The sequence below is a fragment of the Polyergus mexicanus genome, unplaced genomic scaffold (genome assembly GCF_030449975.1).
Source record: "Polyergus mexicanus isolate NDT 795.1 unplaced genomic scaffold, iyPolMexi1.0 SCAF_11, whole genome shotgun sequence".
NCBI classification, from domain to species: Eukaryota; Metazoa; Arthropoda; class Insecta; order Hymenoptera; family Formicidae; genus Polyergus; species Polyergus mexicanus.
In genome coordinates this window covers 2,105,166-2,132,068 of record NW_027223331.1, presented here as the reverse complement: position 1 = coordinate 2,132,068, position 26,903 = coordinate 2,105,166, and the positions used below count along the sequence as shown (strand labels likewise).

Here is a 26,903-nt window from a genome sequence, read left to right as displayed (position 1 = left end):
GAATATTTTTCGCGTGTTTCGGAAAAACTTTTATTTATTGTATCTTAAATATAAACTTTTTATATTTCTTAATATTTTTTTCTGCATATGCAACTTGTCTAGATTATTAATATTAAGTTATACTGTTTAGAATTCGGATATACCGCTCTATGGTTCACTAATAATACAAATATTAATATGTCGAATATGTGTATAAATATACAGTCTATTCTCTCTCTCTCTCTCTCTCTTTCTCTGATATACTATCTACCTTTTCTCTCTCTTTGCCGCGACTTTAATTTTCTCCGGGGAGCCCATTGCGCTACATCGTAAAAAACCTACAAGGGAAAAAAGAAAAGATTACGCGGCTCAATTATTCCCTCGTCTTCCATGGTAATCCTTAGATCCGGTCGAGTCGGAACTCGCTCGGAAAACGGACAATTTCTGGTGCACTAGGTACTTTGTTTCGCATTAAGAATCGCTAAACGCCCTTCTTGCTGGCCGTTTTGAATAAATTTCGTGGCCCGGCGTCGCAACACGAAATGCCGATTCAGCAACCGCAGTGCAAGTCGCGGCAGTTCTTTACGTTGACGAAGTTATAATTGAGAAAAGTTTTCGACTTACAAGATTAATGTAATTTAAGCATAGACGCGCGATCGCCTTGTATATTATCGGTCGGAAATTTATATGCGAGTCGTGACATAAACCTCTTTTCTCGTCGTACGATATTCGCGATAAGCCAACCTTCTTGCTTATCATGGATATCTATTCTGTTCTCGTGGCTTAACCCTCTACGTTGCTTATCTTACATACTATTAAGTAAGAGATCTTTTGTGTGGAAAACGAGATATGTGATGCACACATTAGCACGTTTTTAAATCCATCTTTTTGACAGTTAATTATAAATGTATAAAAACTGTTATGCATATTGAAATTATGGCTATTAATAATTATTGATTAATTTTATCAATGCGTGTGAGTGTTATTTAATTTTTCTATTAAAATGTATTTGAATAAAGCTCCAAATAAGATGTATCTCGTGTATGCCACGCTCGAAGATGAGGCCGATCGGTGAAAGTTTTCATAAAATTAGATCGAACAAACTGTTAGTCGTTCTCAATGCACTTCTGACACGCGAGATCGCCGATTGCCGTTCGTCCACGTTGAACGCGGACGATTTATATACGTCACGGCGATTGTTAAACCTTGCAAGTCCGACATTTCCCTCGTGCAATAAGATAAGAACGCCGTTTCTCTCTTCCGCCGACTTAGATACTCTTTAATTTAGCGCGAAAAAGATCTTGAACTTCCGATGCGCAATAATCGTACGCGATTATCGTACATAAAGTTCAAGAGTCTTCTTGCTTGATTAATCGAGAACACACGCCATATTCCGTTCCCACGGTAGAAGTAGAATCGACGTGAACTTTTATCGGAAGCGAGGTGAAAGATAACACTAGATAACGCACATTCTGTAGAATTACAATCCTTGTAGTTTTTATGAGATTATAACATGGATTTCTTTCGCTCCGCCCTCACTCCCTGTTATCTTTCATGTACGAAAAATAAATTTCAAAGTTTTCTATCGTATCCAGATTTTCAATCCTCTCTTGATAATTTTATATATTTATTAATACTCCCTTTTATTTAAATATTTCGTTATTTTTTTTCTCGGTGTTATATTTTTTGCGCGCGCTAATATTTTTTTAGCTGAATCGAGAGAAAGTTGTCTCACATTTTGCTTACGTACCGCGTGTCTTCTTGTTAACGCGCCGATCTCTTCAATGAGATTCTCATTTATTTCGGTCTTGCTCCGCGCAACGTGACTCAATCTTCTCTCTCGTAAGAATCTCCGGTGAGATCCCGTAAAAGACCCGCGTTTCATCTTATTCCGCCGGTCTGCTCTGTCCAGCCCCGATCACGATTCTGCCTGATCGATCCCTGGATCCTTTCGCTTTATTTTCTCGTTTCAGCGGGGATAATGCAAGACTTCACCGAGTAAAGGTGCGCACTCGTAAAAAGTTTCTCTAGAAAGCGCTACGTACTCCTAGATTACGTATGAAGAAAATATGTACGATATATTTGAATGATGACTCTATAATATCGGAGGATAATTCCATTGCAGATTGCACGATGGGTATAATTACGGCAGCATTAATCAGTGTGAAATGAATCTTTTTACATTAATCGATTTTCACATAGTTCATCGATCCACATGGTGGAAGCATCAGGTATCGCAAGACATACTTCATTCATTTGCAAGAAGATTAATTATTAACTCGTTATGAATGACATACAGGATTTAAAGAGATTATTATATATCGTGAAAAATGTAGTAGGTGGATTTTTGATGCATTTTTTCTCACGATATTAGCGTCAACGTGAAACTTTCGTACATATTGACAATTTTTGATTCTGGATATAGATCTGATGGATTACTGCTCATACTTTTACTTCCATCACTGAAAGTGATCAATCGATTCCATACAATTTTTTAGCGTCAAAAACTGAAAGTAAAGTTTTGCGTACACTTCAGTATCTATCTACGTCGCATGCTGCAAGGGACAAATATACTATATACATTACACGGTACAAGGGACAAGTACAATATATAGGTTGATTCAAGAGGTAATGGGCGAGAAATTGTCGGGGAAGGAGTTTGGAGTTTATACGAAATGTTACCATTCTCTGTACATAGCCCACAGCTAGATGCTTACGTCTTCTTTTCTTCGGATATACAAGCGTCGTCGACGATGCAATAAAAGTCGTACTATATATATTCCCCGCCGCGGTTCGTTCGTATAATTAATGTAATGTGCTCGCGGCAGTTCTTTATGTTTAAATCCAGACGGTATCGTGGCAACGGGCGAACGAGGTGAAATACGTAAGGAGACGAGAATGAAACTGCGAAATAGGAAAAACGAGCATGGCCGGAAGAGCACAATTGTGGCAGTTTCGCGGAAATTACGAGCTTAAAGGAGAATGCGCTCATCTTGGATAAACGCCTCTCTCAAAACTTATACGGAATTAGATTTTCAATTTCCTCGCCTAGGATAGGCGCGACGTCCGTTCGTTACTCTATCCTCTCCTCTCTATCTTTCTTTCTTTCTTCACACTATTCCAAATTGTGGGGAAAAACGCCGCTGCGACGTGTCTTAAGCGGATGCAATCCTTTCGCAGACTGAATTGCAAGCGCGGGAAAGGGGTGGAGAAGAAAAAAAATCGCCGTATCCGTTGCGACCACTCGGCTTTATTTACATTCTCTTATATGGTATGTAATATACCTTCTTGGCTATCTCGACGTCTCACGGAACCGAGTCACGGAAAAATAATTCGCAGATACACTTTAGAAGACTCAAAAAGACTGAATTTAACGAGCAAGACTTAGACTATTAAAAAACATTAGAACTGTACGAGAATAATTTACCGATTCTATGTGATTCTGCTGTCCGAGATTGATCGATGAAGATGATTTATAACAAGATTAAAGAATGGATAAAATATTGATAGCGCCGATACTGCAATAATATGTATTCGAGCAAAAATTGGAGAAATGTATATATATTTATATACATATTATATATATATATGTATATATATTTACATTATTAATATTTTCTATTCCCAGTTTAAATATTCTCAGATCCGATATAACGTGTCTAGGAATTTTCTCGTGATTTTTCGTTCAAATATATCCAAAGTAATATTTTTATTAATCTAATATTTTATATATAAAGTTTATTAGAAGCGTTTAAAATTATCAAACTGTTATATGTATAATTTCGAATTATGATGTTATGGATATTTAGACACGATGCTCCGACACTGGAAATTATTTTTAACTCGGAAATAAAAGATATTAATGATATAATGACTAATAAATAAAATCTTGAAATTGACATTCATTTTTCATTTATGGATTTTCATGGACTTCGATGCATATAAGAATTAATTATTAACCATTACAATTATACAATTTCTGATTAACGAAAATATTTTTTCTAACATTTACAGAATGCACATTTGAAATTGGCATCACGAATGTATTTTTTATCAGAAAATAATTATCAGGCATTCCCAATACGCGCGAACGTCTGTTAAAAGGCTAAATCATCTCCCGTGTGATACATCAATACGAAATTTCCGCTGGGAGAAATCCGAACAATCCACATTGACGCGAAATTATACCTATCACATTGTCACGAACGTGTGATACAATTTTGCAACATATACATACTATGAATTGGCGGTATTTTGTAATATCGCCAAGACCGCATCGTCTGCATTTACCAAATAATGAAATTGCCGAAATATAATACCGGGAATGTAAATTTCTTAAAATTAAAATCGTTTATTATATAATTTCGATTAATTGATCAAATGGTTAATTTATAACCAAAAAATTGTGAAACTAAAAATACCATCTTTTCGATAACGCTATATTAAAGATAATGACAGAGTTATTATCTATTGTGTTCTGATTACGGTTGTAAACGACTATTTATAAAAATATAAATAACTAACAAGTAATAAAATATAATAACAAGCTTTCTCTTTTAATATTCACACAGCCACTTTACTTTGGATACATAATAGTGAATCGATAAACTAATCATAATCAAAGCGCAAATTCCAAACGAATATTTATTAAAACAATGTGATCATTAATGTATTGTAAATATATGGATTCGCCTAATAAAAAACGAAGAATAATAAGTGTAGAAGTATAGAATATTTCTGCTTCTTTTATCACGAATGGACGATTGATACAACAATTATTGAACATGTTAATTGAAGTTTTTAATTAAATGCAGGAATTGTTTATTTTTTATTTATTAATAACTATTATTGTTTATTAGCTATTATCATTATCTTTCATCTAAATATTTAACTGAACGAAGTTAATTTAAAATAAGAAAGAGATTCTTCCCATACACTTTATTATTTATGCGGCTACACTGGAACTATATTTCGCGAGAAATAAATATCGAAGAGAATTCCACGGAAATATCTTTCATTCGTAAATATCGTTGGCGGAAAAGCAATCAAAATATCTAACTATTGTTAAACATAAAAGTCTCCGACATGCTGTAACGGCAGCACAACTTTGCCAAGTCAAATGTTGACCTGCTCCTATACATATATCCATAACTAGCGGTAATTCTTGATCCATCGCTTTCGATCACGTCGTCGGCTAACAATCGAACTCGGTGCTGAGAAGACGAAATTCAGTTCCTGACCTAATTAACCTTTAGATTAATAATTCCGCGAGTACAAACGTGCAGAATTATGCAGTAGTCTTTGTTTTGGATAGTAAGAAGTTACTAAACGTACTATGATTTGACCCGATAATCGGAATAACCGATAATATCATTGAAAAATATAAATTTGATAAAATATCAATTAATAATTATTATTCGTAAAAGCGATAGCACAAAGCTGGTTAAATTTCATTATAAAATTGTAAATTTACGAGCAATTTGCGAAAAGCGCAATGTATGAAATATAATATCGATATAAAATTAGAGCATTATAACCGAGAGACCGAGATTATATACTCGTGATATTGATATACCTACTTCGATGCATCCAGGAAAATTTATACCGACTGCAGTCGGCATTTTTATTACCCATTTCAGCATAGCAAATGGAAGTCACGTATTACAATGTACATCTAATCTAAAACATATGTATAGTAAAAGCGGAGAGAAAGCGCAGTCGTATAGTCAGGCATCTAATCATTTGTGTGGCAATTATGCGCATATATTACGATTGTGTTCCTAAGAAAATAGATTATTTATCAATATTCCAGTGTATATAAAGTTAGATTGTTCCTATCTCGTATTCACGATTTCACTTCTGCAAATATATCAGATTTAAATTAGCAAATTCTGATGGCGGTCTGACAGCATGACGTTAAATCAAACAGTTAATACGACTATATCGCATTGCGCGGGTCAGTTGACTGTCCTCGACATCACGTTGAATTTGACGAAGCGGTCCCACGGCATTCCTGACAAGGTCGTTTATCGAAGATCAAATCGTTAAATCACGCTTAAATTAATGGTCCTCTCATCGAAAATCGCGCGCTCGATCTTACTTTGCATTTTCTCATCCGCATTCTTTACTCTTAATACAATAATATCACACTTTCATGAAAATCTTTGAGAACGAATACAAATTTGCAGCGGAACTCCATATGTTTGTTTTTTTTAAGCTCGTTTATATGCATATATTCCTATATATAGAGTCGGAGAGAAAAAGATTTAGCCAATCCGGATTAGCGTTAAGCGGCTGTGCTGTTGAAACCGCTGCTAGAAAGTTTTAAGGAGCTTGCAGTCTCGTGATGCGCCTCGTGAATGTGCAAAAAGGAAGATATTGTTTTAATAAATCTCGTCGTGAAGTCCGCGCGAGACGCGGAGAAAATCGCGTTATATATCGGCAGATGCGGAGGCAAACAAATATGCGGAAACGAAGAGTGACGAGACGAGGGCGAGCGAAAGGAAGCCTATTTCGCTCGTAGCCAAGGCCACGTCATGAATGCGAAAACCAAGAGGGAGACGTGTAAGTTATAGCCACATTACTTTCGCCACACTAGAGTCCCATAGAGAGACGTCCCTTTCTCCTCTCTCTCTCTCTTCCTCTCTCACGCACGTTCACAGACGACGCTCCGGTCTTCTTTCTTTAAGCACATATATTTCCAGAACGCTCCGACACCGCGTGCTCTATTCTTTTGTTTACGCGCAACGACACTGGAGCTTTCGACCAATCCTCCTACGTTTCCATAGCTTTGCACTCAGTGCCGTAACAAATATTTCTAGCAAGAACAGAGTTGTGAAAATTCTTCCAAAATAATCTGCCGTTTACGCCTTTTGCTATCTTGATTATCGATTGTAACTTGAATAAGTACGTTGCAATATAAATTATAAATATAAAAATTTGCGCTTATGAAAGATAATAATTTTGCATTCGTAAGCAAGAAAAAATTGCGCGTCAATAATTTTAATAATAATAAATGCAAGCAATCTTAAAAATATTTGACAATGCGACATGTCAACGGGAAATTCGTATCGAAGGAAAATTTCGCCTCGAAAATGTGCCTTTGCCTTCCCTTTCTCTTATTCCGCCAATTCCACAAATCTAAAGCTCTCGCGAAAGCTCTTCTGATTATTCCAACAATATTACCGAGAAAAAAAATGTTAATGGAGTAGTCTCGCGTTGCCGTTTCCCTCGCAAGGGCATTTCCGGGCTACGGGGGCTGTTCGCCGCGATGCCGTCACGCGAAGATAAAAGTCCCGGGTATGTATTTTCCGGCGGGATAAAGAATAATAAAGCGATGTCTCGGGTATTTTCTGCGGTGCGGTGATCTCGAACTGTCGCGAAAGGGATCTTCCGGTAGAATTCCATTCGGCATACTGAATGGAAATCGCGTATAGTCTCAGGATCGGGGATCCTGGAAAATTACAGTCAGCTGCATTAGCATATAACCACCGGCCTGCAACAGCCCGATTATGCTAGAATTACACGTCGTTACGTTCGGGCGACATTACGCGTTCATCTGTTATACGTTCTCGATCATTAGTTAAACCGTGCATGCATTGTGCGTACATCAGGTGTATATAGATGAGGAATGATGAGACCATTAACTCGTACGCGCATCTACTTCTGCTGTGATTAGTAAACAATGACGGTGTAAAATATATTTGACAGCAGCATATTGAGAGAGAGAGAGAGAACGCGGAAGTTACACAAAATAAAGGAGCTCGAGAAAGGACAGTACGGGTACGAATGTACGCGATGATATATGTGGTTACAATTTGAGTGCACGAACGAATAGAAAGCAAGCGGAAGCCTTTAAGTTGGCGCTTGGGAGTTTGCCGAGAATTCGATAATTTGCATAACATAGGAGTATATAGAGGATAATCTGTGATAACTTCCTCCGCCCTACTTATCGCTAAGTAATAATATGATAAAATAGTTATGCATCAACCTCGTAGCGTATCAACATCGATGACAAAATAATTTCCTTTAATATCCGGAATTGGACTATTTTTGCATTGTTTGTGCCAAGCACACATATAGAGACTCGTAAAAAAAAAAAAAAAAAAATAACGCATAAAAGAGAGAGATGCATTGTTTCGAAATGCTATTATCGCGAAATATAATCCTAGCGAAATATTCCATCGAAAAATATCCATGTGTAAATATAGGTAGCGAGGTTTTTAAAGATGAAAATCGGATACCATATCGCGGAGATCTAAATTCAAGCATCATGAAGGAACAATAGCTTTCGATTTTGTAACGAACTCAACCAAAGAAATACGGCTAAATATTTTTGCATACATGTAATATTCTCCTCGATTGTTTGTTTCTTCCGAGATACTCGTACAAAAGAATATTTACACGATGCACTGTCAAAGTTAATCGGCTACCACTCTCTCCCCTTGCGCATATAAGCGAATACCTAATTCAATTTAACGGCTGCCGGATGGAGCACTTACCGGTCGTGCAAGTTCCTGGATATACAGGAGGCCCGCGAAAATCGATATTCGTGTGTGTTACTCACATGGACAGGGCCGTCCAGACTACGGTACACGTGTCGCGATACGGACGAGCAGCATTTCGCGAACTGAGAGAAAAGTTTGTCCCCGTGCTCGTGAAGACCAAGTTTTGATCGTGCAGCGAAACTGCAAGAAGTTGCGAAATCTCTGCAATCGCGTGGCCGCAAGTTTGAATGTCCGCAAGAACGGACATTTGTTTCTGTCCGATAGGATCAACGCTGATAATTGTAAAAAAGAAATTGTTCAAATGCGGATCAATTTTCGTGAGGAGAGACGGCTTGTCGACCTTCTCTCCAGAGATTAATAAAACAACGCTTTTTAATTGAACGTTCTTTCCTCTCTCTCTTTTCCTATCGTCCCAAAGGGGGTGCGAACACTCTTCGTGCCCCCTTGGCAGTTTGGAGAGTACCTAAAAACGTTACTGCGTGAAAATGGCATCGTAAATCGCGCGGTCGCGCGAAAAGTCGACGGCCGTGCTCTCGGACCGGCCATAATTCCCGTTCGGCCGGCAATTTATAATCCATCGAGGGAATCGCCGTACGTGGCGGTGGAATATGGTGCCAGACGCGGAGATAGGCGACACACGCCGCTAGTTTCCGCTCTTCTTTTATCTGCCGCGGATATCCGTGAATAACAATGGACCACCCCCGGTGCACTCTCTCGATCCCCGGCCGGTTATTTTGCCACTCTCGCGGACGATACTTTACAACGACGGCGGGAGATAAATGTATGTCGCGGGGCTGGTCGGGGTGAATGATGGAAAGCCCACGCTTTTCGATTTTCGAGATGTTGCCTCCGCGTGACTTGACGCTCGATAGCACGACGATGTCAATTCCTCTTTCGGCGAGGAATTTTTATCTGTCGACTCCGTCGCGTTAATGGACGAATTATTTTGCATTCGGATATCGTCGAATGATGTTTCGAATTAAACATTTCTCATGTTTCCTCTCTCTTTTTCGTGTTTTGGATTTTATAAGTTTATTACGCAACAATTTTAAATATTATATCAAATACGAATAAATGAAAGATTTTCTCTATAAGTTTAATTTATTAAAACAAAAGTATAAGTTATATATTCACGAAAGAATTCTGTGTATTCTTCTTAAAATTTTATGGGGAATGTAACGGAATTCTCTTCATAGTAAAAAATCTAGTACCGCGAACGAAACAGGTTTAAAAGCGATTATCTTCAATTGAAAGCATAATTGATGGGTCATCGATAATCCGGTTCGTGATTCAGTTATCCGTAGTAGGCCGCTGCGCCTCGCCGTGAGGTCTCGTGCGTAATTGGAAAGAAACAGGGACACTCGGGAGAGCGAAGGGAGGAAAAGCAAGAGGAAGGAGATGGATGATGCGAAAGGTAGAGCGAAACTTTAAGGTTTCTAATGCACCGATCGCCGCCTAGAGACCGACCTTAATCCATCGATTTGTCCGCTCACTAAAACGCCGATGCATCTACCTGCTTTCCTCCGTGTCCCGAAGGAGAAAATGCGGCGTCAATTTCCCCAGTTTGCAAGAGAAAGGATGCGTTTGCCGAGGAAAGGGAGCATCTGCGTATCGTTCTCAGCATTCACCGGTTCGCTATTTTTTTTTATCCGACCGGTTTTAACGCAATCATTTTATTTTCCCCGCGGGCCAAATGTCGATATATGCTTAGCCGGAAGCGAGACTAGATGAGAAATATAGCGACCGACGTATAATTTACCGCATGTGTAACCTTAATAACCCGAGATCGCTCGGTTACCACGCGATCAGGATAGCTCCTCCAAGCGTGATCGCAAGAACGGCTTTTTTTACTAATTGTAAGAACATGAACATACAACGCCAGAGGCAGATTTTTGCGAGATAAATTATTCTTACAACGCCGGCAAAGGTTTGGAATAAAAAAACAGCATCTATCATTATTGTTTTAAATACCAACTGGGTCTCATTATCCCCATTTATCTGGAGATGAATTGCTTCCTGCTTGTTATATAATTAATTTACATTTTCCAATGCTAACGATTTATTTATCCGTCTAATCATATTAGATAGTGTTCAATCTCCAACCTTGCCGATGTATAAAAATATTTAGTTTCTTCGTGCGATGGAGTACAGTGTTGTACGTTAATTACACTTTGATAGCATTCATTACCATTATCTCTAATTGAGATAATCTTCTTACTCGACGTTTAATTCAAAGACCTGAAATGCCAAAAAGTGCGATTATTCACGAAGCACGCAGCACATTCTCTCGTATAACGCACGGTACATTCTACCGGACGGAAAATTGGATCGTGTTGATCCTTCGAAGATCGTCCGCCGGAACTACCTTAAGTAGGTAGCTTCACGACGACCAGAAACGCGAGGGAAGTTTCGAGTTCGTTGGTGAAACTGCAATAGTGGCTGATCCACAGAAAGGAGCAGCAACTCCGTTCCTCGTTCTATCTCATACCCACCAGCTGCACCACTCACCTTTCTCTTCTTCTCGCCGAACCTTCCCGGAGAGAACCTTGCCGGGGAGGACGTGAATAATGATACCGGTACGTTCGGACGAACAGGTTTAGGGACGGCTCGCGTCGCTTTATCGGCCAATTCGGCGAACCGAGAACGATGCGATGCTTCACCGCAACTTCATTAAGCGATTTCTCGAATCTGTCTCGTTCAATTCCGTCATTAATCAATCATTTCCGCTTACGACGTGAACGAGGAATATCCGAATACAATTTGATAACATTATCTCCTTTGCGAAACGGCGTAGAATTAATATAGTATCGCGTAAAATTCCTGATTGCGTTACGTTTACGAGTAACCCGACTGTATCAGCCGCGAAGCTGAGAAAAATCGATGCCCTAATGAATTCTTCATGTAAACTGAGTGAATTGGACTTTTACGATCATGTTACCGCAGTCGGAAACGACGTTACTTACTTGCGGGGGATCTTAAATAGCGCATATATATTATACGGTAAATGAGATCGCAGTTTAAATCGATTTATCTGATTATCAATTAATAATTCTTGCAATTCTTGCATTGTGTTCGCCCTCGAAGCTAGATATATATTGACAATTTATGTATATCGTGTATAAAAAAAAAAAAAAACATTTAATCGATATCATCAGATGATACTGTTCGGTAAATAATTTATGCAGAGTTTAAAATTAAGAATTATCGCCGTATTCGAGTGTCTCGAATATCGCAGACAGATTAACGTGCGGTATTAAACTCACCGTGACGGTATATATCCGCATATATGCGTACATCTGCGTTCGACGAGGTTTTATATAGTGTCCCTAAATTTCCCTTCGATAAAATCGGTGCAATTTATAACACTCCACCAATGCTAAAGTACGCGCTCTAATATTGCATTACAGTAACTAACGCATACAAGAAAAATGAGCGTATAATAAACAAAGTAAAAATCGTAAGTAATAATCGCGTAGCGACAGATTTTAATGTATTCTTGTCTAAAATAAAACAAACAATAAAATAATTAAAAAGTAACACAATTTTTATGTTATATTAAATACTCCGCAAAAAAAAAAAAAAACCCGTAAATTCAACTTTCGAACAAAAACCAACTTTGAAATACGATAGCAAGCATTTTATGTCAAGAGACTTTTGAAATTTATTTTTCGATCCAGGATCAACATCGTAAAAATTGAAAGCGAGTCATAGGTAACTTAATTACTTAAAAAGCAATTACAAATACAGTCTGTTGCTAAATGCGATTACCATGCATGCGTTGCAAGCGTGACTCGTTGATTCCGACGCAATTGGTTGAATGCGCGATTAACGGGGTGAATGTATAAAGAGAGCGAGCTGTATAATACTATTATACGCCTACTACGTAATCACGATTCGCCATACTCATTTGCGAAGTTAACGGCAGTGACTATTCATATTTTTACGGCTCCACAACTGCTCTTTTAAATTATTCGTCGCGTCGTTATTTACTTTAGCGGGACGCATGTCCAATCCTTCCGTAATTACCAGCGAAATCGATTATTGTGGGATCTGAACGAAAGTGAATACACGCATTTACACAGCGTGATTAAATATTCAATTACCAATGATTACGTTTCTATTTGTTTTTGCGCGATACGCGTGCAATTTGCAAGTCTTAAACTCGTAATCTGGTAGACGAATTTAAATGACTGGTTGGACGCTGTAAATTAATCCTTTCCGCTCGTATTATTTCGATTGCGTTAACGACATTGCTGTGAATTGACACGTATCGATGCTATTACGCTCAATTAAATGATATATGCCCATCGCCGAATTCTAATTAAGCGCCAAATTCGATATTATATCGTTTTATTTTGTATTATCAATTTATCTTTATAGGGTCATATTATTTAATATATTTCATAAAATTGTGATATAGTTTAGCAAATGGCAAATTTACGGTACTCTGTATCGATACACGATATCATATTTCACTTAATCATTGTTATATTTCCTGTTCTCAATCTTGAGTCTTTGAGTCTTGGCTTGAAATATTATAAAACATATAATGCACACTACATTACGCCATTTTATGAACTTAAACAAAAAAAATTGTTGGCTTTGAAAAAAAATCTATATACATATATAAAAGCTTCCGTTTGCAACATTTTTTTCTTTTGTATCATATACATGTGTGTTGTGTTGACATCGAGAGAGTTTCTTCAACCCATAAAACTTCAATAAAATATACCTAAATAAAAATATGTTATTTTACAACATATCCAAAGCCCATCAAAAACGGAGAGAGAGAGAGAGAGAGAAGGACAGAATATTTTAAATATAAGTGCCTTTTGTTTTAAAAGCGAAATGGCCATTGTACCAATATTCATACGAATGTAAGAGAAAATCGATACTAACATTCGCGTGACCGGACCGCCAATGGATTCGATAGCCCTGCAACTTCGTTAAAATAATATTTGCGTACCGGCGCAATCCGTTCGAGCGTGTCGTACAATGCGAGAAAGGTCTCCCATGACAATGAACGACAGCGAACAGCTCGTTAGCTACGGGCGTTTCGCGCCAACCGGGAGTTACGCTACGCGTTTCGAACCTGTCGCCCGCAAATGGAAAAACAATCAGCGATGTCTTCAATACGTCAAGAGAATCGGAGACTTATGGGATAATACAGAAATAGAGGATAACCTGGATTTCGCATTTTTACCATGACACCATTTGTCACAGTAAAGTGAACTGGAAACGTTGATGGTGTTAACAAAGTAGTTATCTCGCTTTTGCCTCAATTTTATTCATAGTTTCAAAAAAATCCCGATACATGCTAATAAAAAATAATAATTTTGTATTGACCAATAAAAGTTTTAATCTTTCAAAAACTGAAACATGCATTTTAAAAATTTTTATTTTATATGCAGAAAAAAATGGAAAACTAAATAAATATTTCAAAGTATATTTGCTTGATATATTTGACAAAAAAAAAGTGATTTTTTTCTTATTACATTATGGAAAATTTAGACATCCTCATTCAAAAAGATTTGAGCAATATTGTGCAATATTGTGTAATATTGTAATTTTGCGTAATATTGAAATGATATAGAAATATTTCTTTAAAAATTCTTGAAATAAATATAAAATTTATATTATACGAATAAATAAAACTATTTAAATATAATTTTCATTTAGAAAACTCAGTTTTCCTACATCCATCATATACTTCTCGTACACGAAGGAACGATTTTTGATATTCTTCACAATATTGCATCCAATTTCGTCCGTTATTATCATAATAAAAATGCTTCTACAATGAAAATTTCGACGTTTTCAAAATCCTAATTTTCACAATATTGCCAAATTATAAAAGAACTTCCACTAGTGAGCCAAAATCTACGTCCCTAAATTATTTCAAAACTCTTGGAAACTGATTGCGTAAAGTGCAGCCAGAAAAAGGAGTACAGGAAAGAGCGTTCTTGCGAATGCTTTATAAAATGTTTGCCATTTTATATCTCGCGTAAGACATATGTAATCCATTAGAAGACGTTCAAACTGCGACCAACAACAATGTATCGTCTGAAACTTTGTGCGGCCGATATCCTCGTCCTTTTCCACTTCCACCTCCTTGTTTTTCGCGGCAAACAATTCTGTAAACCAGGACGCGATACACTCTGATTTTATAGAAAGCAATCCCCCGTCCGCGCGATAGCGACGAGCTTTTTCAACGTACGAGCATGGGAATGCTTTTTGCATTTCCCGAAATTAACGCCCTGCACGCGCGAACAAAACACGATCCCGGGAGGAAGAAAGGGATGGACAATGTCCAAGAGCAACATAATTTTTGGCGCTCGCGTGATTTGTCCGCGTTTGCGAAGCCAGCCGATGCCGCTTTACAATGCGGTGCAAAATCATGCGCGATTAACGCGTCGTCCCATTAAGCTTCTATATTTACATATTAAAAAAATGTGCCTGTAAATGTAAGCGCGCCGTATTTATGGTGCAACCAGCGAGGATTTAGCGAAGTTTTTTATAATAGGGATACGATGAGGCAGAGAAATAAAAAAATAAAAAAAAATCTCCGGAAAAATATGACGCCCGAGTCGAAATTTTACTCCCATTTCCAATTTTAATTTTTTCACGTTTATGAATTCTAAAGGAGATTTTTCAATAGGTTTAATTTATGTGGGAATTTAGCTCCTAATTTGTATCTGAAATTGGCAGTGAACACATATAGCTTTTTCACTTAGAGATTTAAAAGAGGAGCTTTCATCAAAACCACAAATTAAATAGTTTCAAAAGAGTATTATTCGATTGGTTAAAATATCAAAGTAGATTGAAAACTGAGATCGAAAATCCCGAGTTAAAATTTTTTTTCTACTTTCGAGATTTCAATGTTTAATCTACTTTGATACTTAAACCGGTTAGATCATTCTATTTTAAAACAATAGTTTCCCATTCACGTTTAAAAAAAGAGTTTTCGACAGAAATAGCTCTTCTTTTATACTTAAATGGGAAATTATTCATTTACTGCCTATTTGAGGTACAAATTAGGAGTTTAATACAATCAATAACAACAAATATATAAATGAAACCTATAAAAATCCTCCAGAAACTATAAATGTAAAAAAATAGAGACTGAGAATAGAAACGAAATTTGGATTGGCAATGGGAGAAAAATTTGGATTCGGGATGTTTTATCAATGTTCATGACATTTATTTACAAGTCCTTTATTTGCATCAATTACCATTCCATCATTGTAATGTTTTATATTTCATTCGATGTATATGATTTAGCCTCTCAATAATAAATGTCTATCGTTTATATGATACTCGATTCGATCGTATTTATACCAGACAGGCGCCATAAAATTGGATTACAAATTCAACAATCGTGTTTATCTAGGAACCGTACATCGATATCACTGGAGATCATTTGCATTGTTATAGTCTTTTCATCGAGCTGTGATATTTGCTCCGTTGACGAGACGTTAGCTTTCATAAAACTCTACACCGTAATAAAAAATAATAATACTATCTCGCGTTATATTTTCTAGTCAATCTACATTTTATTCTCTTTCTGTGTCATGTCATCAGATGTCTATGTTAATATGCCTTTTTCATTTCCAGAGAAAACAGCGACGGAAATGATTTATATTCTAAATAATAATAACGCGGATATTGAATCGAAAATCCAATTCGTTTGTCGCCTTTCAAGCATACTGATTTTCTTGTATCCAGAAACGCCCGTTCTCGCTCTCGACTTTACGTAGACTGGTGACGGATTAAAAATTTCATATCCTGTTTCGCGAATTCATGACACAAGAGACGAATGTACGGGAGTTTTTCGCGGGAAAAGAAACTCTATTTTCACACAGGGCGCTGAGTGTTGCGTAATTCCTTTTCGTGCCCTTTATGTGCTTTTTCTTCGCGATAATCGCAATCGCTCCTTCTACAAATACTCTAACGGATCTTCGATTGCTGGGATGCGAGTCTTCGACTCGCATTTAGTATTAAATGAATAATGTATGTGTGTATGTTATATAATATATTCGAGAAATATGATATTACATGTAACAGTTATATCATCGATCATTAATATTATTAAATATGGAGGAGTCGCTAATATTAGTTTTTTTTTACATGTTACTCGTGACACATTATTAAAATATTACCTGCAATAAAAAATCTTTCTCCGAAAATAATTTGTAATAAAAAAGTTCTTATATCATTATAGAGATTTTTTAAATGCGTAAAGCGCGAATTTCTTTATTTTAGGTGTCAAAGTCAAGTTTTCAATGAAAACAATGTTGATGTATCAGTCAAAAAATCGTCTTGGAATTCTCATATATTCATATTTAAAATTTTATGATATATAAATTAAATTACTGTATTACTATATTAGGTCTGTAAATTTGTATTAAGTTCAGTATTAAGTATTATTTCAGTATTAAGAGACAATAATGGTTTGTTTGATTATAAATTGGTTTGTTTTAATTGCATCGGACTGTTTTCGTAGCTACACTCCAATTTTTCTCTCTGCCTGTCATTCTCTTTCTCCACCGCATGATGTATTCTCTGACAATGATCAATCCGCACGAGTATGTCCATACATGCGCGCTCGTGAAATATATTACGATCAAGCGTCCAATGGAATCGTGCGGACTGGTCGCGCATTATCCACTTTAGCGGATACAGTGGTACGGAGCAGATCCTAAATTGAAGTTTCGAATTAAAACACTCGGACGATCTGTCTCATCTGCCGGAGTCGCTTTAAGGCTCGTGCGTGCAATTTTGTCGTCGACAAACATGTCGCCGTAAAGACTAGTCGGCTTTAATGCGGAATTATGGTCCTCCGGAATTAATTTGTCGATTTCTCCGCCGCGCGCCTACGGGATCGGAGCAACGAAGCGCGGAGGAAGCGTCTAGAAGCGCGGTAATGAGCATCTAAATTACTCATTACCAAACTTGTTCGCCACCGCTCAAGTTGCTTAATTACACGCCGATAAAAGTGTAATAATAAATCACACTTTAAATTTTGATTATATATGAAACGATACCTATTATTACATAAATACACACTGGATATCAACCAATTAATAATATTAATGAAATAACGAAAATTACTAACGTAATGCTGTTAACATAAAATTCATAGGTGAAGAAGATGTGATGATTTATATAATATATATAAACTTTCACGCAAAGTACGCAAAGATCGCAGACTATCATTGGAGATGTTTGAAAAGATGCGGATCCGGGACTCTGAGTTAAATTAATGGGAATCACGCGTTTCTAGGGGTCCCATCCCTCTACTCGGTGACTCGCATACGAGGCACGATAGCTTCCAGTAATGGTGGTGCGAAAGTTTCGCGATCACGTTTGACGCGCGTCGTCACGAAAAAGTGCATTCGCCCATCTATGCACCTATGGTAAACCGTATTCAACGCACGCCCCGCGAGTTTATCTTGGCAAAGAGGGGCTGACATATTGGGATCGTCTGGTCGCATTTATGTGCCCTCTTTGCGCAGACTCTGCCCTCCCGTATAAACGCGCGATCTTCTCTCTTCCCGTTCCTGATTCTTAACTACCACTTCTGACGCGGTTAGGCCACTTCCGCTATTCTCTCTGCTCGCGTCAAGCATTTGAAAACGCAACGCGTCAAAGAAATATAATTATTCCGACTTTTCTCTGTTTTTTCCCTCTTACTCTAACATCATAAAAAGAAAAATATTAAAAATCCGAAGCAAGCGTAAAATTGTTAAATGTAGAATTATCTTAATTTTTTTTTTTTAATTGCATGCACACATTATTAAAAAGTAGCTTTAATTAAGCAATGTCACGTTAATGTGTTTTATGGTATGTTGTTTTTTTACATTAAAAAATAAATAAAGTTTCTCAATGATTAGATCGAAATTAAAACAATCTCGTAGAAAAAAAGAGAGAGAGAGGGAGAGACTTTATTTTCCACCAGGCTGCATAAATTGTTGTGCATAAATTAAAGAACACTGTCGTCGTAAACATTCAACTTTCCTTGTTCTTTCTTTTATCAAACTTTCATATACTGTTTAAAATAAGATGCGTTTTAAAAAGAAGAATTTAGAAATGAGTTAACAGAAAGTGAATTGCGAAATAGGAGAGGGATTTTGAATTTATATCGACGTCGGCTACCGACAATTTGCATCTATATCTACGAAGCTATGGCTAATACAATTTTCAAGCGCGTCTTTAGTGAAGCGGTAGCACGAATTTATGAATATGGCGTAAAAATTCAAGCCGTTACGTGGATGGTCGAGTCGAATTTATGCGACAGTTTTAACGCATTTTGTTTCTAATTTGTGAACATATTTATGTTGCGAAACACGAAAAGAATTGCAAAATATTGTTAAATATCTCTCGGCAAACGTCATACAAATCTTGAAATTGCAATAAAAAAAAGTGAAACCTGTAGAAAATCCATGTCGGAACTTTAGAAAGTATTTCTGTATTATTTATCCATCGCAATAAACCAAATATTTAATTTACTGAAACAATTTAGAATAAAGAATACTAAATTAAATACTGCATTGAATAATTTACCATGTCCGGTAACATCATGATTCCTGATCCTGGTTTTATCAGATATTTAGCATTCGATTACATATATCGGAAAATATTAATCCCATAGAGATTATACAGTTTTTCATTTCATTTAAATTCATTCAAATTTTATTTAAAAAAAAAAGAGATTTCTATTTCGAGATCGTATCTATTTTTACGTAATTCAGGATTATCGTTTAACAAGATATAATATTAAAGATCTGCATCTGTATTGTATGAATGATACAAATGCAGAATAGAGTGGAAAGAAAGGCATCATCACCAAAATATTTTACCCGATAACCTTGATTTTCATTGAAACCACTAACACATTTCAGATTTCTTGACAACTTCATAATTATACTATTTTCTCGCTACAGGTGTAGAATGAAACAATGGAGACAGGATTTGCCATCGACTTCCGTTATAATTACTTTCCACAATGAAGCACGGTCTACGCTACTCAGAACTGTCGTCAGGTAAGTTTGAAACAATTTTGCTTTACATAAAATGCAAATGCAATTACACTTCAAATTTAAATATATACATGGATCTTATTTCCTCCTTGATATTTTGTATATTACAATTATATTTTGTATATAAACTTAATCAAAGATTAGCATATTTAATTATTTTTGTAAAATATTTTTAAAATATTTAAAAAATTATCAACTATAATATTAAAGATTAAATACGACTTTATATATGAAAACACAGATTTTTCTCGTCTACGCTACTTCAGGTGGGTAAATAGAGGAGTTTGTTAGAATCTCGAAATGAGATTTATTTATACTTTGTACAGGAGCAAGAAAAATTTGTGCACATTAATCAGTCTCAGAGAAAAATTAATATTCTGTGAAACTGACGCCCTATCATCCGCTACTGGCTCTTAATAGTCCGCTAAATTGCAAATTGTGTTAAAAAATTAAGGCATTAAAAATGAAAAATAATTCAGAAATTGAATATATTCAGAAATAAAAGGTGAGCATTTTTACGCGATTAAATTCCCAAACGCAAAATAATTACCGAATCAAATTATCGAGGAAAATTCTTACGCGATCGTAGATGGTATAGATGCGTAGAGCACGGCAATCTTCAATTCTCGATGCGATCAACGAATTGTGAGAAACGCACGAAGATTCTCAATTCCAACCGGAATTGGGTGATAGCATCCGATGGAATTTTTTAATCGTCGTTCCATCGCTTTATATCCCTCGCACTTATGCGTTTATATATATATATATATATATATATATATATATATATATATATATATATGTAATTACATACATGAATGCGATAAATCGAGGAATCCGACAGATCTTTGTCAAATATATATATAAAAAAATATAAAAATTAGTTTCTCTTCATTCTTTCATGGAAACTATAAATTGCTATCAATTGATAATGAATAAATTAATTCGATTTGGCAATAGTTTTTTAAGGAGACAACCCCACGTTTGATGCAGCGCTCTTTTAATTTACATTATTTATAACATATTCGTTTAAAATAATATTTCGCATTTGTAGTAAAAAGTTGTAAAGAGGGATACTAAATTATTTTAACGATATTTGGCTTTTTTAGCTTTTTCTAAATTGTATTTTTTTTTTTTTTTTTTTAATTTAAATTTTATCCCCGATTAAAGTATAATATATTGTTCATATATGATGTTTTTTTAATAACTTCAACCTTTTTATCATATATTCTCTCCAGAAACATATCATTCGGAGACATAAATCATTACTATTTCTCATAAGTGTCATAAGTGCTCTCGTATTAATTGAAACGTTTTTCACTACGGGACGTCCCACCCTGAATGAAGGAAAGTACGAGCCACATTTCTCGCCGGAGGTAGTCTCCGCGCAAAAGTTGCTCGAAGTTCTCATCGTCGAACCGGAAAAAGGAAACAGGCAAGAGTCGGGAAATTTATTTAAGTCTGTAACGCGTGGCAGCGTCGGAGATATATCGGCTCTACCACTTCGGTCGATGAAATTAAAAGGAAGTCTTAATTACCACGACGAAACCACACCTCATCACCTCTATCTTGATGCGACGCACGAAATTCTTCATGATCAATTTCACGCCTTGTCAAAGTTTTCTATGAAAGTTAAGACAGTATCTTAATGCGATTAAAGAAATTAAAAAATAATAATCTTTCGTTATTTCATTAATATGTTTGTAATAACCCTATTGAGACATTGAAGATTAATTAAATTAAAAATAATCGTAGAGTTAAAAAATTTCTTCACACGGAAGGATAATTTTAATTAGTAAAAGGCGCCCTAATTATTTACAATAATTCTCTTTTATTTCAATTCCTTAGTATTTACAATAATCATTTTATATTAATGGAATAGAATGGGACAAGATAACACGAGAACGTTCGAACAAGAGGCAAATGGTCAGGCAAGAATCCTTGAAACTTTGATAAAAGATTCAATGGGATAATCTGAAGCTTCTATTCTTCTCTTAATCCGGTACCTCACTTTATTTGACGTTAATCGACTGGAAATGTTTATATAGAATTGAATTATAGTAATTTAGAAAAGAAATGACATATCGAAATCTTTAAATTGAATAACTGAAACGAAGAAGGATTGTGCAAGAACGATCTCATGTCAATATTAATATTTATAAAGTCTTACTGTAATTAACAGTACTCTTTTGTTTTTAGTGTACTGAACAGAAGTCCGGAACATCTGATCAAGGAAATCATTTTAGTAGATGATTTCAGCGATCATCGTAAGTAGTTTCACATATTATGTATTGTATTTACAAGCTCGAGCGTTTAAAAAAAAAAATAATAATAAAAGTAATTTTATCTATTTATCAAGCATAAGGTTTAAATTGTAAATTATGATTGAAAATAAATTTATTATAAGATTTGATATCGTATTAAACAAAAGCGACAACTTATACTCGCGGATCAATTCATTACGAGGAGAATATTGTGCGTATATAATATTTAACGTAATTTAGCGTAATGAAAATGCAAATAATATGTATATTCAATTACGGAAAATCGTGCTTAATATTATACATATTTAATACTATATTTAATACCATTAAAGGATTGGTGAAATCATGGCTAATCCATCATTTACGATACGATTTATCGCCCTAAATATGTATCATTAAATTATGATCTCGAAATTTGTGCATGCTTGATACTAACAATTTAAAGTTTATATTTTCTTAACAAGAAATTATATATTTTGATTAAATGAACAGAGATAATAGGCTGCAAATAAAATAATTAAAATAATAAATAATAATCGCATAACGAAATACGTAAAATGATATTGTAATCGTACACAAATTTACAAATAACAATACATAACAAACGCTTTCAATTAATGTAAAATTAAAAATGTAAAATAAAAGAAATTGGTTTCTTTGCAGCCGAAGACGGCGAAGAGCTATCGCGAATTCATAAAGTTCGTGTGATCAGAAACGAAAAGAGAGAGGGATTGATGAGATCGCGTGTCCGCGGCGCAGATGCAGCTACCGCGAGTGTGTTGACATTTTTGGATTCGCATTGCGAATGCAACGCGGACTGGCTCGAACCACTTCTGGAAAGGGTGGCCGAAGACCCGACCAGGGTGGTCTGTCCTGTGATCGATGTGATCAGTATGGACACTTTCCAATATATTGGTGAGTATATCATAAGCATTGACGCGTTTCTACGATCGTCTATATTTCTGAGAAATAAGAAGAAAAAGTTCCGTTCTCTTTTTCCAGATATCACAAAAAATATCTCTACGTAATACTCCTTCCTAAGCGAATCAAACAATTTTATCTTGTTCTTAGGAGCTTCCGCTGACCTCAGAGGTGGTTTCGATTGGAGTTTGGTCTTTAAATGGGAATATCTCAGCCAAGCGGAACGACAGGCGAGACAAAAGGACCCAACGCAAGCTATTAGGACCCCTATGATTGCTGGCGGACTGTTTGTCATCAACAAAGCGTACTTTGAGAAACTCGGCAAATACGATACTCAGATGGATGTTTGGGGCGGCGAGAATCTCGGTATAATTATACAGTTTTGTGTACAGAGTATAAAGCGTGTTTGGCAAAAGTTAACAAAAATTCGCCATACGATTCTTAAATAGTTTTAATCACGTTAACTCTTCTTTATAAAAGATGCAAAAATATTTTATAGAAGAAAACGCTTTTTTTAATTTGTTATTTATTTTCTAAAACTAACGTCTAAAGAGATATTTCGCTTTAAGAAAATTGCAAATGCTACGAGAGATATTGCATGTGGTCGATGTACTTCGTTACAAAAACTTTCGTATGAGGCACGCGCAACTTAAAATGAGTACTTTGCAGCAGAGTAAACTTTTTATTGGATCAAAGTGAGAATTATAATTGCTTAACAAGTTTTAAACGTTTTTTATTAGATTATGTTAAGAAATATCAAATATTGATGTAAATATTAACTTATTTTCCACTATATCTGACAGTTGCATATATAAATAACATTTAAAACATTTCGGCTCTCGAAAGTTTGGGAAGAATCGCGATTACCTATTTATTGCCATAAAAATTATTCAATAAAATGAATTAAAATTGATCAAGCGACGCTTCAGTCTTTAATAAGATTCACACTTAATCGATATCGCGTAAAGTGTCACGTTGCCTATTCACGTTTAAAACATCAATTATTCTCCAAGTATCAAGAAAGATGCTGCGTCTGTCGTTACAGGTTTCAAACATGAAAGAAAACAAACTATTCGAAACTACCATCTTGTGCGCAGTTTGTAACAACTTCGTGGAAAACATAGCGAGAAAACCAATATATGTCAGAAATGTGAAATAACTTCGACCTTATTTCGAATAGAGAAGAAAAATTGTCGAGTTCTTTGAAATAATGTTAATATTATCTCAGTTTAGCGTAACTTAACTGATTTGTGTATTAAAACATCATTTTTCTATTTGCTAACATAAAATTTTGCAAATAATATGTATATTATATATTCTAAGGTATAAGATGTTTTTTTTTTTTAAACTCTTGTCGAGATAGAGATGGAATTTTTAATTTTCTCTTATAATATTATATACAACAAAAAGCATTTCAGAAATATAGGAATAATACGACATAAGAAAAGATTAGATCTGGGAATTTATGCATTCTCTTTTGTTTCACTACACTCTAGTTTACTCCCTTTCTCGCATTTAACGTTTGCGCTTATACCGCTTACATTGCACGCTTGTAACTTTCTTTCAGAAATATCGTTTCGCGTGTGGCAATGCGGTGGCAGCTTAGAGATTATCCCGTGCTCACGTGTGGGCCATGTATTCCGCAAACGTCATCCTTACTCGTTCCCTGGAGGCAGCGGAAACGTATTTGCGCGAAATACGAGGCGCGCCGCCGAAGTATGGATGGACGACTACAAGCAATTCTACTATAACGCCGTGCCGTTGGCACGAAACATCCCTTACGGAAAGTAAGTCTACTTGCGCCGACGTTTCAATTAAACTCTCGAGAGACAAAGCTCTAATTTCACTGCGTTTCATCATGTCGTTTAACGCCATATCAAAATACGCTACATATTTGAATACATGAAACATGTATAAAAATCTATTTCTTAAAACTGAACTCTCCTTTTCTCATTCGCATCAATATATATCTTGATATTATGATTAAATACATAAAAATAGAAGAATTAATTAAAAGAATGCAAAATTATGTGTTGTCTTTCTATAAATAATTACGTGTTTCAGTATCCAAGACAGGATGGAGCTAAAACGAAAACTGCATTGCAAGCCTTTTAGTTGGTATCTGAAGAACGTCTATCCCGAATTGATAATACCTACGAGCGAGGGTGGTCCAGGAGGCTCTTTGAAGCAAGGCACTGCCTGCTTAGATAGCATGGGCCATCTTCTCGACGGAAACGTGGGTCTTTATCCTTGTCATAATACCGGTGGTAATCAGGTAAGTATATCGGAACAAAGGAATAATCTAAATTCAATAAAAGTTTAAATATATTCGATAGATAAATATCGATATACATTTCGTAGGAGTGGGGCCTCACGAAAGACGGCTTGATCAAACATCACGATCTCTGCCTGACCTTACCGGTGTACGCCAAGGGCACGACGCTACTGATGCAAATCTGCGACGGCAGTGAGAATCAGAAGTGGCGGCACTTGGAAGGCGGTTTGATCCGCCACACCAGAATACCTGTGTGCGTGGATTCGCGATATCACGCGCAGCGCGGTATCACGGCGGAAAAGTGTGATTCGAATGCGGAGACGCAGAGGTGGCATCTCTACCACCACAATCACTAGCTGATATGGTTGCGGTGAACACGTCATTCATCCGCAAGACTCTTACTTATCGTCGCGCGCCGCGACGTGATCAAAGTCATTCTAACCGAAGCCGACCGCGTCGGAGGCGCCGTTACTTAATTAGGGACTGGCTGTCCGCGCGCAAACAGATCGATCAATTCGGGCAAGTTACTTATCGTATATCAGCGTATCTTTGTGCGATAATCGTGGCTCTTCTTCTGGTCTCTCATATAGTACCGAAGAAGAGTCTGTCTTGTACCGCGCTGATTTGTAAGTTCGCCATTTCCCAATGCAGCTTGTTCCATAAAATTTAGACGAGAGTGTATTTGAATCCGGGCAATGTATAATAATGAAAAAGTGGTATTACATGAGACGAGATAATTTCGCAGAAAAGAGTGAAAAAAGTTTTAAGACTGCTTGGTGTATATGATACAGTTGTCTTAATCAATAAGCTTTAGTTTTAATATCCATTCGAAATTCTATCGCTTTTGATCGGTTTCTTAGATACTAAGAAAACGCTAGAAATCCTCACTTCTTTTATAATGACAAAAAATTAATCTTATTGATAGGGTAACGTCTCGCAATCGATGTGTGATAAGCATAATATTATTTATAGTAAAATAATGTAAAAAACGTGAAGGAATGTGTGTACGAATTGTGCCAATGCGGAAGTTGTATATACCGTTTCGATGTTGCGACCCGAAGCACGTTGGTTGCGACTGTCTTAAGTCTCGAATACATGGATTACGGTATATGTATACTTCAAATGTGCGTTGGATTTAAATGAAGGAAAATCATAATATTGAAAAAGCCATTTTAACACTTTTAGCCTCGAAGAGAATTAATAGAGCAAACAAATCCCTTGTATTCGCGGTTTAAAGTGTTATAAAGAGAGCTAAATGTGTATATTAATTAAGAAATAATTGAATTGTATACGCAGAATATTCATGCACAGTTTTGGCTTATGATTATCAGACTCGAAGAATTTGTTTGAGAAATATATTACTTGAATAAAGATTGACTTATAGAGTATTGCGTGGCAACTCGTCACTTTTCGCAAGATGTATCGTTTATAAAATCTCAAAAAATTTAATTTAATGTATAAATATAAATTTATTCCTTTTGAAAAGGAACTCTCATTAATATAGAAGATTTGTGTATAATATAATTGTAAATTTAGATTGACATGAAGAGTTAAGTGAAATCGGTCCATAAGATGACAACAACGTTATTAATGAAATATAATAATAAAAAAGGTCACCGTTTAGAAATCGATTAAGGAAAAAGCAAAGGTTAAAAATTAAATTATCTTTTTCTGTTTTATGTATAATCAGAATTGATGAAACAAAAAGATAGGAATATATATATATATATATATATATATATATATATATATATATATATATATATATATATCTCAGAATATAATTATACATAAAAGATACACAACTAATTTTATGACATTTTTACTTATCACAAACTGAAATTTAGTGAAAGTCGATACTTCATAGTACTTTATAGTAGTTTAAGTGTCCAAGTAATGGGCAATTCATCTTTTTTTA

The 26,903-nt window shown here is 35.7% G+C and overlaps 1 protein-coding gene across 5 annotated transcripts in view; it reads left to right on the top strand.

The window, feature by feature from the left end:
* Pgant2 (polypeptide N-acetylgalactosaminyltransferase 2) overlaps positions 1-26,676 on the top strand; it is a 185,143-nt gene extending 158,467 nt beyond the window's left edge. For all 5 annotated transcript variants that reach the window (XM_070304304.1, XM_070304303.1, XM_070304306.1 and 2 more), the window contains exons 4-10: positions 19,430-19,528; positions 21,725-21,792; positions 22,453-22,704; positions 22,861-23,076; positions 24,278-24,497; positions 24,775-24,985; positions 25,072-26,676. In XM_070304304.1, coding sequence (XP_070160405.1) covers positions 19,430-19,528; positions 21,725-21,792; positions 22,453-22,704; positions 22,861-23,076; positions 24,278-24,497; positions 24,775-24,985; positions 25,072-25,341 — 1,336 coding nt within the window. In that variant the 3' untranslated portion in view covers positions 25,342-26,676. The remainder of the gene's footprint in view (positions 1-19,429; positions 19,529-21,724; positions 21,793-22,452; positions 22,705-22,860; positions 23,077-24,277; positions 24,498-24,774; positions 24,986-25,071) is intronic.
* The last annotated feature ends 227 nt before the right edge of the window (positions 26,677-26,903 follow it).